Source organism: Dermacentor variabilis, chromosome 10, assembly GCF_050947875.1.
Source record: "Dermacentor variabilis isolate Ectoservices chromosome 10, ASM5094787v1, whole genome shotgun sequence".
Classification (NCBI taxonomy): Eukaryota; Metazoa; Arthropoda; class Arachnida; order Ixodida; family Ixodidae; genus Dermacentor; species Dermacentor variabilis.
The window spans coordinates 28,446,718-28,461,208 of NC_134577.1; the positions used below are offsets into that span (position 1 = coordinate 28,446,718).

A 14,491-nucleotide genomic window follows, 5' to 3' on the forward strand; every position below is an offset into this window, starting at 1 on the left:
GTCTACAAAAAGTGTATGGGCTATGTCGATTCAATTTGACGATGGTTGGAGCGATAAATTAAGACGAAGTGTTTACCTTTCGTTGGAGCAAGGGATCGGCTGCACGGAATTGTTCGGCTAAACGTGGCCGCCAGGAGACAGACCACTGCGCTGGCGAGGCGCATCTCTTCACTTTTGTCACCTGCAGCAGGTAACGCCCTATAAGTTTCATGACTGCAATGCCCTTTATGAACGACCACGTGAGAGTTTTGGTCTGGTGGCATGGCAGATACATTGTTTTGTAGGTGCACCACCTTAAGACTATTAACGAAGAAATTCAGATTAGAACTCACAAAGGCAACGATATTGTATCCAAGTAAGATATATCTCCTTAATAAATACTGCATGCGTCTTACGGCCGCGAGATTGTTTTTCAATTAAAATTGTTAAATATTTTTATTTCAGCACATATAAATCCACTTCCAGTACTTACGTGACGAGTCTAACATACGGCGCTAAAAGACAGCTTTAGCGGTGAGCATGTTGGATCCAATGTTTTGTTTGAATATTCAAAGGAAGGACACAAATGCAACAGGCCGAGGAGAAAGCAACTCACGTGACTCGACACAAACCACGTGACTCGACATGCTAAGAGTATAGCCCGAAAACGCAGGCGCGCATAATTCGAGCGAGGCAAGAATCGGAAGGAACACGCAACATCTCTAGTACAGTTCCTGTACCATAATTCTCTACGAACTTGTTGAACTTTCTGTCGTTCTCTATGGAAAGTATCTGCGAAATGTTTTATGAAATCTCGCTTTCACGCGGCACAGATTACTTTGGAAGCTGTGTAAATCTCTCAGAATAAAGGGCTCACACCACTCTGATTTTTGTAACTGCCTGCGAACAGGTACTACCGAGTAGAACTATTACCAGAAAACTCAGTGATAACAAAACAAAAAACTCGGAAATTTGCTGAGGCCCATGACATTGTTAAATCTGAGAACACATGTGTCTGGAAGCTATCGACCATGATAATTAAAGCAGCGTAATGTTTTAAGATAAGGCCTACGCACCAAGTGATAATTTCGTAGATGTCCTAATTACTGATCGGTGTTTATTAGCTCTTTATGCGGGGTGTTGGGGGTGCTTCGTGTAATCGTTTTTTTATTTTACGCGTGTACACATTGCGCTTGTTTTTACTGGGTAAGCAATTTCACTCGAGACGCGTTCGCCTTGTCTACGTAGGTGTCACCGCCGTTATGTTGTCTTGGTAGCCACGGCTCATTCACGGCTCACGCGCCTAGGGTTCGAAGGTCTCCAGAGACGCGATGGGCACGTAGTGTGCTTGTCTCAAGTAGCTTATACAAGATTATAAAAATGACAGCGTTCTGGTTTCAGGCATGTGAGCGGTGCCTGAACGCAAATTCGTATTCCTGCAGAAAAGCGGTGCGCAAACACATCGTTGGCCGTACTCTGAACCTAGGTGCCTGCCACGTCAGCTGATAACCTGGTTCCAATTCCACACCGATTCCCTCGTTTGCACCACTGTCGGCTGCGAAAACATATCCCAGTGAACGCTCGCATTCAATGGGAGCTGTTTCCGCCGACATTACTGTCGCATTTGCCAACATCACGGAAGCAACAGGTCGATGAGATATAGCCTTTTCAATTTTTATAAATAATGCTATGTATTGGCGCATTTGAGTAAATAAAGTACAATTGCATGTTGCTGCAACATTTTTGCCTTGAAGAACTCCAAGCTGTCGGAAATATGGTCGGCAGCGAGTTCTGCTCCTCGTGTGAGGACCTCCAGCGCAACGGTAAACCTTGCTTTCGCGTTCACTGCTTCGTATTTATGCAAGACTACCAATTACAACGTAGGTGGAGGGAGAACTCCTGAACAACTTATGAAGCCTAACGTTGTTATGTTGATTCTCTGTTCGTAAACACATATGTATAAAGCACACTTACGTTGGTTCGGCGGCGCTCAAGCAAACCTGGTCGCAGACCTCTTAGTCTTTAGTTCACTCCTTGGAGACGACTTGCCAAGCTTCCGGGCTTTCCCCGAAACAAACTGAGTGCACAATACACAAATGTTTCTCGTTCTTAATGGATGACTGACCAGCATGTTGTTTCCAGTGGCATTTTTGCGTCCTCTCGTATAGCAATACATTTGCGGCACTCCTCAACTAATATTAAAAGTCATCTCTTCGCTCTGCGTTAGCCGACGAGGTACATGTTCTTGAACTTTGTAAGCTTTAGCCGACCTCTTATATTTGAGTTCGCATTCTTTCTTGATAAGCACGCGGCAGGCTTCACTTCGAAATATCAGCATGCGGCTCCTACACGCATATATCACGCATGTCTTTCGATTTTTCTTCTTGGTCTGGCTCTGTCTGTTTTCGAACCTTAGGAACGTGTCATGTTGACACATGTATGTTATTTCTATCGTGTGCGTTTTTACGACCGCTTCTGCTGGTAGTTTAGACAACAACAAAGATTGATCACGTATTTTGAGTTCACACAGAGAGGTATGAAAGGGCAGTAGCCAACACATAGAATCGAGATAACCTATAATTATTGGCAACATTACGTATTCTAGTGAGGAAGACAGGCGCATCGTCAACGCCTCGCTCGAAGATAGAGCTCGCGCGCTGGGGGCCCAACGCTCAACCAACAGACATGCCTGTTTATCATTCTGGCTTTGTACTTGATGCACCTGATGCATTAACGCACTTACAAAGGTCGACGACGTCTTCTACCTAGTCGGTGAAGCTCTCACCGGGCTGTTGCGAACGGTTGTGCAAGCGCTCTTCGCCACAAAGCTATCGCACCGCGGGGCGACCAAAAACTTGCGCGAAGCTTGTCTCGAAGTCGGACCACGTGCTAAGATCATATTGGTGGTTGCAAAACCACACGTTCGAGATGTCCGTGAGATAGAAGACCTTGTCATTCAATTTGCGAGTATGGTCCTATTTGTTCTATAAACTCACGCATTCGTAGGACGAAAGCCAACCTTCTGCGTTCGTTTTTGTCGGAGCGGGTGAAGATTTCTGGATCCCGTTGACGCAGCGACTCGGAGCGTAGAAAAGTCACCAAGGCCGGCGGTGGTGTTTACCTTGTTTCGTCAGCCATGATGAGCGCCACCTTCCGACTACGCAGTTCCACGGTGGGGGAAAGCCTAGCAACATCAGCAAAATTTGTAACACAGTTTATTTACTGTGCCAGAAGGATAAACAGCCAGGTCTGTTAGTCTAGCTTCAGGCACCGAGCGCGCGAGCTCTGATCTCGCGCGAGGCGTTGACGGTGCGCCTGTGTTCTTCGCTACAGTATAGGATAGGAATAACTTCGTTAAGATGCCAGCAAACGACGGTTTAACGCGTCCTGACGTTGAGCAAGCGTCGACCCGTTGCAATGCCCTACTCTGCATTAGCCCAGTTCGGCCCGTTTGTGGTGGGTCGTGAGGCTTGTGCTTTCCGAGTGCACCCCGGGCCTGCTGGACGGCCCGTAATTGAGTGTCCTTGTCTGTAGACTGCACTGCACTTTGAAGTTTGGGCGGGCCTTGGTCCGGCAGGCGCGCACCAAGGCCCTCACCGAATAACACGCCCAAAGCCCGCACGCCCGGTCTGTGGACGCAGCGGAATACAAGTGGGAATGCTTCGCGGCAGTGGTCGTTGCGGCGGCTACCGGCACCAAGACAACGGCAGCGGGCGTGCGGTGCACAGAGGCCACAGACGCCGAGGAGGTTGCCATCGCTCTGGCGATCTCCGAGTGTTGCACCAGGCTCAGCGACTCGAGGAACGCCGCGCGCAACTTTTCCAGGGGGCGAGTATGCGAGCCGGCGGCCGCCATCATCGGCAAGCTCCAGCTCCAAGGCCGCGGCAGTACTATTCGTGTCAAGTGGTTCTCGGAGCACGCCGGCGAGTGCGCATCCTCAGCGAACCTCAACGATGGCGCGAGCGCTTACCCTCCGCGCCGCCGAGAGTGACCGTTCCGTGTCGTGGTTCGAAACCAAGGCCGAGTGACCCGTTATAGCGAATTAAGTTACGAAGTGTTACCGCTTAGCTTAACGGACAATGCCGCCTCCCCACCCGACACTCAATCGGCAGGAGGCCGTCATCCTAAGGCAGATACAGACCGGGTCACTCCTCGCCCCGGCAGGGCTACACGTGCTTCATCCAGAACTCTATCTGAGTAGTGTGTGGGGTGTTTGTGCAGTGGGTCCGGCAGATCAATGACACATCATGAAGGACTGTGCCAGGTTTCCGACCGAAGCTAGCTCTCTACCACGAAGACGGGCCGCAGTATACTGACTTCTCCGGGTTACAACTCCTAAGCTCCCAGTCGGTCACCATGCGAGATAAACGAGGAGGCGCGGGCCCACATCGAAGCGGACCCCATCCCGAAGAACATGCGTCCCGAGTACAATCAAGAGAGGCGCTCAAATTGCGCGGTGAGCTGTGCCTCGGCTATTTCTCCTAGGGTGTTATGGACGCTGAGCTGCAGGAGCCGACCCGTACTTGTAGTCTCCATTAAGCCCAGCGCCATCTTGTGACCCCTTCCGATCAGCGTATTGATCTTGGTCATATCAGTGACCTGCCAGTTGAGGTCGGCCGCAACGTAGGCGATGTGACTGATTACGAACGACTGGACAAGGCTCACGGCACTGTCTTCACGCATGCCCACCCGTTGTGTCGAGACTCGGTGTATGAGCATGATGGCGTCCATTGCATTGGTGGTAAGCTTGCCGATGGTCTCGTTGTTGCGGCCGCTCTTGTTTAGCAGCAGGCACAGTACCCTGATCTTGGGAACTTCGGGGATGCGTTCCCGATGCAGTCACGATATTGATGTGATCGCACTCCTCAGGGGGAGTGTGTTTCCGTCCCGGTCGTAGGTGTGTGAGGACGAACAGCTCGGATTTGGTGGGCGAGCACATTAGGCTTGTGCCGTTAAGGTCCTGCTCGATGGCGGTAACCGCCCCTTGCATCTGTTGCTCGATGCTCGCGTCGGTGCCGCCGACCGCTCACAGGGCAATACCGTTGGCGTAGATAGTATGCCAGACGCCGGTCCCCGCTACTGCCCTCGCTACCCCGATCATGACGAGGTTGAAGAGCAACGGAGAGATGACCGAACCCCTGCGGTGTACCCATGCTGCCGAGCTTGCGTTCGGGGAGCTTGAAGTCTCCGGCGTGCTGTTCCACCATGCGGTTGGTCAAGAAATCTTGGATGTAATTGTAGCTCGTTAACCCCGTGTTGAGTCTTGATACTTGTGCTAACACGGCCAATTGTTTAATTTGTCGAATGCGCGTTGTTAATCGGGCCCCAGAATTACTTTGATGTCTTGTGTCTTGTCGATGATTTGTTTCAGTTGTAGCATGGCTCTTGCGTGATGAGTCTGTGCCGGAAGCTGATCATCATGTCCGGATAGAAGCCTTCCTTCTCCAGGTATTCCTACCACCGGTTGGCTACCACGTGCTCCAGCACCTTGCCCACGCAGGATGTGTGTGAGATGGGATGCAGGCGGCCGATGTCCGGTGGCTTGGCCGGTTTCGGCATCAGGATCGTTCTTGCCGTTTTCCACTGTCAGGGAAGCTTCCTTGAATGCCAGCATTCGTTGAAGTAACGGGCTAGGGCCTCAATCAATGCATCATCGAGGTTGCGTAGCATCTTGTTGGTAGCGAGATCGGGGCCAGCTGCTGAGCGGGTGTTGAGCTCTTGCAGCGCTACCCGTACTTCTGACATCGTAATCTTTCTGTTGAGCCACCCGTAGGGCAGCCCCCCGTACGGCGGGTCGGTTTCCATTGGCGTATCCGGCAGATACTTGGCTTCCAGGCACTTGATAACAGCGTCTTTTCCTTGTTTTTGTGTGGTGGTGTGCATGAGGCGGGGAAGGTGGTCGCGCTGGTGAGACGTGGTCGTGGTTTCGCTTAAGAGGCGCCGAAGTAGATTCCAGGTGCAACTGCGATGCAGTTCCCTACCAGCTTCCTGGCAGATTTCCTTCCACTGCTGACGGCGCAGAACCTTGCAGTGGTGTTCAATGGCCCCGTTTATGTCGACCACCTTTTTTCTCAATTGGCGATTCAGCCGTTGGCGCTTCGAGTGCGCCTGTATCGAACGCTTGACCTCGATCATGGCGAGGCGGCTGTCCATGGCGACTACGTCCTCTTCCGTTTCGATTGTCTTGGCGGCCTAGTGCACTGCATCGAGGAGCTTTGCCGTCCAGGTTTCGATGTCTGTGATGTCTTGTGCTGTGGTGGGGCGTCCCTTACGGAAAACGTCCCACTGCGTCCTTTGGTGTATAATCATGTTGTCCCGGAATTAATTGGGTATCGTAATTTCAATGAGTTAGTGGTCGCTTCCCAGGTCGACACAGATGTGCCATGTTATTTTGCCTGTGTGGTCGTTTTTTACGAATGTAAGGTCTGGTGCGGTGTCTCGTGCTACGGAGCTGCCGATGCCGGTGAGATGATCGGGGTCCGTGATTAGGGCACAGTTAATGTCCAGGGTATCCTGTCTCTTGGCCGTGTCCTTCACGTAACCACATGCTCGATAGTCCCCTCCGGTCAGCAACGTGTTGTCTTTGGCTTGGGTGCTGGCTGTGCGTAGTAGGGTCTTGGATTTCTGTGTTTGGTCCATCTGGTTACTGTAGATGTTGGCGAATAACAGAGTGCCTCACCGTCGCTTGCTTGGGATGATTTCGCTGAAGGTATATTCCACGCTGCTGCGGCCGTGTTTGAGTTGGTGCTGGATAAACGTGAGCCTTTTGCGGACGAACATGCACACGCCTGTCCCTCCGCCGGGCTAACCTGAGCGCGATACCCAGGGAAGATGGGGGTCGCCATCGCCGTTTGTTGCAGCAGGAGGATGTCGGGTTTCTTGTTTACTGTGGTGATGTGTTGTGGCAGCACTGCTCTCTTTTTGTTGTAACTGTGGCAGTTCCACTGCCACACCGCAAGGCCCGGTAGCGATCCTATTCTGGATTGGGGCTGGGACATGGTTGTGGTGAAGTTGGGGCTTGCGTCTGTTCTTGGAGGTATGGGTGCTTAGCGAATTGTGCTGCAAAGATGGGGCTGCATACTATGGACTTGAGGGTCAGTTGAATGAAGTCGAAACAGTCTTGTATGGTACGGAAGAACGTGGTGATCAGCTCCTCCAGCCGCGCCAGTAGTTGTTCGGTGACCGCAGCCGTGCGGGCGTAGGCGTTGGCAAGCATTCCAATTTTGGCTTCGAGCTGAGTTTCCAATCGGGTCAGGGCCTTGTAATGATATGAGGTGCGTGCTCGTTTCTTGAAAGGTTGGGTCAGTGGTCTTCTACGCTTGGCGCTTGTCTTAGGTTGTGACCATTGATTGTGTGCTTTGGTGTGATGGGGTGTCGGTGTTCTGCTCGAGGATAGCAGTGGGTGTAGGTTCGGTGCGTGCTCGTTTCTTGAGGATTAGGTCAATGGCCTTCTATGCATGGGGCTCGCCTTGGGGTGTGTCCATTGATTGTGTGCCTTGGTGTGATGGCGTATCGGTGTTCTGCTCGGGGATAACGATGGGTGTAGGTTCCGTGCGCGCTCGTTTCTTGGGGGTTGAGTCAGTGGTCCCGTTCTCCTGGGGCTCGTCTGGGGGTGTGTCCATTGATTGTGTGCCTTGGTGTGATGGCGTATTCGGTGTTCTGGTCGGGGATAACGGCGTGTGTAGGTGTCTCGGGTGACTGAGCTGGGCCAGTGCTTGACTGGGCTCGCTGTGCTTGGAGTTCATGCTTGACCTCAGCTAGCTCTTGGGCAAGCAGGCGCGTGGTTTCTACCAGCGTCGCGTGGGTTGCACGGAGTTGTTCGAGTTCTTTGTAGTAGGGGCTGGTAATCCGCGCCTGCCCGCTGCTCGGAGTGCTTCAGCCACTAGTGGCGCTGTTGGAGCTAGCGCTGCTGCTTTTAACTTCGCCCCTTACTGCGTCGGCCCAGCTGACTCTGTCCCGGGAGCGCGACCGCTTAGCGCCGAAGCTGTTCCTGTCAGATGAGTTACGGTCACGGGATGCGCTGCGCCAAGCATGACGGCTACAGAATAATGAAACATTGAAGGGCTGCCTGACACAAAAAAAAATTCACGTATTAAAGTGACATACATAAGTGGCTCATAACCCCCGATGGCCTGAAAATGCTACGTGCGGTACCGAAAGTCGTGTGAGCTCGCCTCGCCCAGAGACACGCTCGTGCCACAACTCGTGCGTTCGTCGTCGTCTTCTTCCACAGCTGGCTGCGATGCCGCTCGTCATAAAAAAAGGCAAAGTTAAGACAGAGTTATTTCAGGCACTCGAACCCTCCTCTTTTGGTGTTAAGGCGAAGTTAATTAAAGTGCACACAATTAAGATAGATTTATTTAGGCACTCGGACCCTCGACTTTTGGACGTAGTGGAACCCATGATCTTTGGTGTCAATCAGGGCGAAGATAAAGCTTAAGTTAAGGCACTCTGACCCACATCATTAGGTGGGAGAAAACAAGTAATAAGAACTAAGGCATTAGAATGAGACCATCGAGTAACTTAATTTCTCTTCAGAGCCCGCCGTGGTTGCTAAGTGGCTATGTTGTTGGACTGCTGAGCACGAGGTCGCGGGATCAAATCCCGGCCACATCAGCCGCATTTCAGTGGAGGCGAAATGCGAAAACACCCCTGTACTTAGATTTAGGTGCACGTTAAAGAACCCCAGGTGGTCGAAATTCCCGAAGTCCTCCACTAAGGCGTGCCACATAATCAGAAAGTTGTTTCGGCCCGTAAAACCCCATAATTTAATTTTTTGTATTAACAATTTATTTTACATATATAAATGGTACTATACATTGCCAGAATGCAGATCAACAAGTTGTTTGAATGCTTCTTGATGTGGAATTAGGTTTTGGCTATACAGGGTTAATGCACGGAATGTTGAGACATATACGGAATGTAGATTATAGAAAGGGCCACTCTGGCGGCTCACCCACACGCATCAAATGTGGACGCTGGGAATCGTTGACCCAAAAGGTCAAAGCTTTAAAAATATGAACTTCAAATTTAAAATTCACTAACGTCACTTGTCCCACTGACGTTGAAATTCTTCTTGATGTACATTCGCCCAATGACGGAAAGGAATCGTATGAGACTTTTCCAAGAAAATGACGCCAACGTGCCCTTTCTTTTTGCACACCGTACAGGATTTCTAGATGTACTTTCCAAGCATTTGCAAGTGCCCTCGTCGTCAGCTAAAGCAGCTGGAACATGTGTTGCCATGCAGCTAGGCTGTACACGTCTGATCTGTAAGTGTCAAATGTTTATAGCAATAGGCAACATACGTGGACTCGTACACAGGTTTCAGAAAATACTGAGTTATGTCTTACAGGTCGTGTATGCTCTCGGAAAACTCGCTGCACTTCTTGAATTAAGACATCCCGAGCATAGCGACTTCCTCTGCCTTGTTTAATGAGATATTCACCGGTGAAAACACTTTTTTAAAGATTTGTAGGAGTGGAATAAAAAGAAGAAAACAAATATCGCATTTCCTTCGAGTAGACGAAAACAACACGCAAATGAAGAAGTTCTTTATGTGCTTTCTAACAGAATGTCAGCCGAGGGCTTATCTCTTTCTTAAACGCACACACTTCTTTGTCCTAATATTCTGCGACAGCGTACCACATTTAGTTTTCCATAAACATTGAGGCGTAAACGCGTTCTCATTAAAAGCATCTTACGACAACTTCTTTGGGGCACCGAAATATGCTCGGTGCGCTGTCAGACACTGGCCTATTGTAGGCCTATTGTAGGCCAGTATAAGGACGTTATAAGGGCAATTTAGGGCATGCTTTAAAGCCTTTCCGCCGACAAATTCACCAAACAGTTCTGATACCTGTGCCCAGAAGACGTGATCCTTTAACCAAGCTTTCATGCAACCCGCTCGCCATCCACAATGTTGCTCTTTGTAGAATAGTTTATTGCTGGGCCAGTTGGAGTAATAGATTGACAAAGCGCAGCGCTAAACCACACAGGACGGGAGAGACGGGAAGAAAGAAAACGCTTACTTAAAACTAAATATTTTCAAGCGGCAGTGAACCTTCTCTGTGTTAGACAAGAGCGTATGCGAAGTCTATTAATCGATATGTAAAAAACCCAAAGAGAAACCGCATTCGATGGCAAATGTAACCGGAATGCGAAAGAGACAACTACGCAGGTACATATCGAAGGAAAGCATTGAGTAAAATAAAATTTAAAAAAAATAATCTGACTCGTCGTCCCGGCCTTTATGTGTATGCAAGGTAATAACGAATATCCATGTATCAGACGAGCACTTCTCTTTTAAACTTGCAGTTATGCTTACCCGAGAAATCTTGCTTCGCCTCGTTTAGTTCCCTGTAACGAAGATTCGGCTGCACATTCGCATTTCGACATCATGGAGTTTCACTGAAGCTTGATATTATTGGTTTTAAGCAAGCTCTTGATCCTCTGTGTTTCTGGAGCGTACCGTGTTTTCGAGGTGCATTTTCACAATGTGCTTAATAAATTCTGCCTCTGTGAACTTGCCCCCAAATAATCTTCGTTATTGAAAAACAAGTTGGGATATTGAAGCCAACATACATTTTCGTTTCTTTGTATCTCCTAATTTAAATTCTGGGCTTGCGCTCCACTAAGATCGCTTGATTTCTCTTATTGCCGCAACATTTGTTACACGAGCTACATGCTACACGAGCCAACAGGCACCTTAGAACTAAGAAGATCGTTTACTATAATTGCTCGTATATACAAGCACAAAGCTTACGCTTAATCTTCTGTTTGTTACCCATCGAACATTCCCGCACTATACACTATACATGGCTTCTGACTATACACTATACAAATGCACTATAAGAATGTCTTCTGTTGTGGTATTGCCGTCAAACGGTTTCATTAAGTTCCAACACGTCTTGTCTGAGTAGATATATGTCAGTATAACTTCTCATTATCAACGAATAGTTAAACAGGACGCATTTAGAAAACTGCTCATGTGTATAAAAAAATTGGAGAAACTCAGAAACAGCTTATGTTTGGAAGTCTTGTTACCAGCTCGTCAAAGGGAACTTCTCGTTCATATATATGAACGAGGAGAAACGGGGTTAACCGAGGGGGCCGATTTTTAGTAGTCATATCATAAAAGCCAACAAACAGTGACACCAAGGACAACATAGGAGAAATTACTTGTGCTTAATAAATGAAATAAAGAAACGATAAATTAATGGAAATGAAAGTGGATGAAAAAACAACTTGCCACAGGTGGGTAACTATCCCACAAAACGACGCCGCGGTATTTGTGGCCGATATCGTATCGCCTTCTGAAGCTGTTTTTGTGCGTTCTGCATAGCTCTGCGTGTAGAGGGTTGTTTCTGATGCGTAGCTTTTAACAAGTTTAAATATTGTGGCTAGCTTGATCTCGGGGCCAACTTTGATTTCTCTGTTCAAATACTTGTAAAACACAAATATGAGACTAGCTTTCGACCGATTTCAATGTTATCGTGGAAACAAGAAGAAAAATGAGGTGGGGCCAGATCAATTTTTTCAACCGATCTGCTTCCATGTGGTCTGCATCGCCTACGTCAAGAGCCTCCAACTCTCAGCCTGATTTTCACGACCCGGTCGAGCTTGGCGCCCGTTCAAGAATGAACGACAGAAAACTTGAGAGACCCTGTGCCTCCGAATCGCCACCCACTGCCTCCCATGGTTTATCCCGATCCAGACAAGCGTTTCTTTTCGGGCTGTACCCTTGAGCCAGACGGGATGGAAAAGTCGTGCACTTAGGCAAGACGTCGGCGAGATGTGTGCGCTTACGACGATGCACGTGGCACCCCCAACTGCGCCACAGCTGCGAAAAAAAAAACGCGTGCGATTCTCAGCCAAACACCAGGTGTGGAAATTCCCGGCACACGAAGCTGTGTAGTTCGCTTGTGGAGTGGTTCACTCAATAGAGTTTGTCACCGGGCCCTACACACCCGTAGTGTTAGTTGACGTCGAAGCAGCCCGGTGGCGCTTATTACGCGTGCGCTGTAACGTGTACAGCATATCTGCCTTTCCTTGTTTGTCTTGTTTTGTGAGGGGAAGGGCAAAAGGCAACTGATTGTGCTATAAGCGTCAAATGTAACGTGAACAGCGGAGTGCGTGGCCGAAGCATAAGTTAGGGAGGGGGGGGGGGAGGTATAGTGCGCGCCGTCCAGGCTTCAACATTGACAGGCACGCACATCCGGTTTGGCCACACCACGCGATATTTCCGCTTCTGTTCTGGTTCTTACATTTCCAAGGAAGAAAATCAAAGTGAGAGAGAAGCTAAAATATTGCGGTTTGTGGCGACTATTGTCGCGCACTTCACAGAAAACATCAGTGCTATCGGCGCGAACAGCGGTGCGCGTAGTGCAGTTTGTACCGCCATTATAGATTCGCTCATGTGGTTTGCCGCTTGTGCGCCACATTCATTCTTTCAGTCGGCAAGTTTTCACTGTGCGGTATCGCTGGCCGCCGCGACGGTGGCCTGCGTGGCCGTGCTGAGCGCGTTTGACCGTTTGTTTGACTCCCAAACGAGCGCACTGTGCGGCCAAACCGGACGTGCGCGCTTATCAATGGTGATGACTGGACGGCGCGCACTACACCTTCACTTATGCTTAGGCCACGCTCTCCGCTGTTCACACTTCACTTGGCGCAGATTGTACCTGTCAAGCCCCGCGTCCGAAGGTAGTGGTAACGTGCTTAACAGAAGAAAATTATTTCCGAATTCGCTTGCGGAGTTTTAACTACGAGGTTATAGTAATCCGTCTATATTGAAAGCCATTTTGCGCAATAGGAAGACAACTTTCGAACTAACTACTGTGCCTATAGAGATGTCGTAGAGATTTTGTGAACACCACTGATAATTGCTTCGATCTTGCTGCCGCCGCTAGTCAAGAAAATAAAGAAGAAACACTTCGGAGTTCATCACTGCACACCATTCTATTCGACAGGGTACAAACAATTGGAGTGGATCGGTAGCCAAATGCTTGTACGGGGACCATTTTCTAAATGCATTTAAAGAACTGTTCCTACAGTATTACAGCGAATACGCAACTTTTTCTTTTTTTTCATTTATTTGTTGTTTGAGACATACAGCTATTTCTGCGTCTCGTCGGACATACAGTCCGACGAGACACAGAAACATGTGGCAGCATATCAACAGAAAAGAAGAAACAGAACGGAAAGAAGGAAGAAAGAAGGCATGCATTGGAGATGTCGTGATGTCTTGGATTACAGATGTCTTGGAGATAAATATGTCAGGGTGAGGCTCTTGAACGGATAAAAATGATAGTACTGCAACATAACACGCCTGACAGTAAGCGGAAGCCTACAAGGTCAAAATAAGATAAACAGGAATTGGCAGAATCAAAGCACGACGACCCATCAATTATAACCACTGCACGGGGGGGGGGGGGGGGATGCAGGCCGAATACAGAACGGCGTCCTGCTCTCGTGTTTCGCACCTCACCGCGGTGCCGTGCAACAGAGGCCATTTGCCACGCAGTCGTGCGCTCCCGTTCCTAAAGACTACGATCGTACGTACCGTAAAAAAAAAAGCCGATAAAGCGTCTGCCTTTCGTTCCGGTGGTGATAACCAGGCAACGCGCACGCTAAGGAATCACACGTAGCGAAAGATAGTTTCCCTCGCTCTCTTTCCATCGGAATTTCTATATCAAACGACAAGTTCGACGAGTTGCTGGGGTTATCATCTTCGAAATCAGCGTCTTTATCTTTCCGTTCTGCGCTGTTCGATTTTCGAAGTTTCTCAGCATTTGGACGTTGCCTTCGCCGCGGAAGCGGGCGATGCAGCCTGAACTGATATCGGAGCTTGCTTTCAGCTAGGCCGCCATTTTGCCATATGTCGGTGCATGCGGTTGCATGCACGAATGCTTTGGTGAATAGCTTTAGCTTCAGCCGTCAGGCCGGGATTCACGCCACTTTTTCGAAGGGACCACTGAGTGGCTGAAAGAACCCAGGCTGCTCATTTACGTAGGATATTCCGATGGATAATTGGTTAGAACCAAGGGGGTACGGACAGCCCGGTAAAGCTACGTTTCCCAGCAGACGAGGTGAGGCCAATTCTTGCAACTGTTTCGAATCACGCATGGACAACATTTCGCGTAGCACCTGTGCGAAGTGCCCTCCGCTCCTTTGTGCTGTGAAACGTTTTCGTTTTCCGACTCGCGAAGTAGGTTTATCAACCGTTCGGCAAATATACTACAGCGGCCAGTTCAGTGCAGCACGCCACTGAATTTCTGGTTGACTTGCTCAAAAAAAGATTTCTTTCGCTCTGTATTATTCTGGTCATTTCCGTGTGCTTGCGCGCTGCCTTAGCCGCAGTAGCAGATGATGTAGCCAGCACTTATATCGCGGCTTCCTTTCGCGTTGACTGCCATTTCGCCATATGGCGGTGCCTGTGGTTAAGCTTAAGAAGGCTCACCTGTTTTTGTGATTAACTTGAGCTCTTGCTTTCAGGCCGCAACACATTCAAAGG

General features: G+C 49.2%; 1 protein-coding gene across 2 annotated transcripts in view; it reads right to left on the minus strand.

The window, feature by feature from the left end:
• Positions 1-2,181, minus strand: part of LOC142560223 (neprilysin-1-like) — a 53,278-nt gene extending 51,097 nt beyond the window's left edge. The window contains exons 1-2 of one of the 2 annotated variants that reach the window (XM_075672170.1): positions 1,954-2,181; positions 77-181 (exon numbers count right to left, since the gene is read on the minus strand). In XM_075672170.1, coding sequence (XP_075528285.1) covers positions 77-164 — 88 coding nt within the window. In that variant the 5' untranslated portion in view covers positions 165-181; positions 1,954-2,181. The remainder of the gene's footprint in view (positions 1-76; positions 182-1,953) is intronic. The other variant, XM_075672171.1, reaches the window with a different exon arrangement.
• Between the last annotated feature and the right edge of the window lie 12,310 nt (positions 2,182-14,491).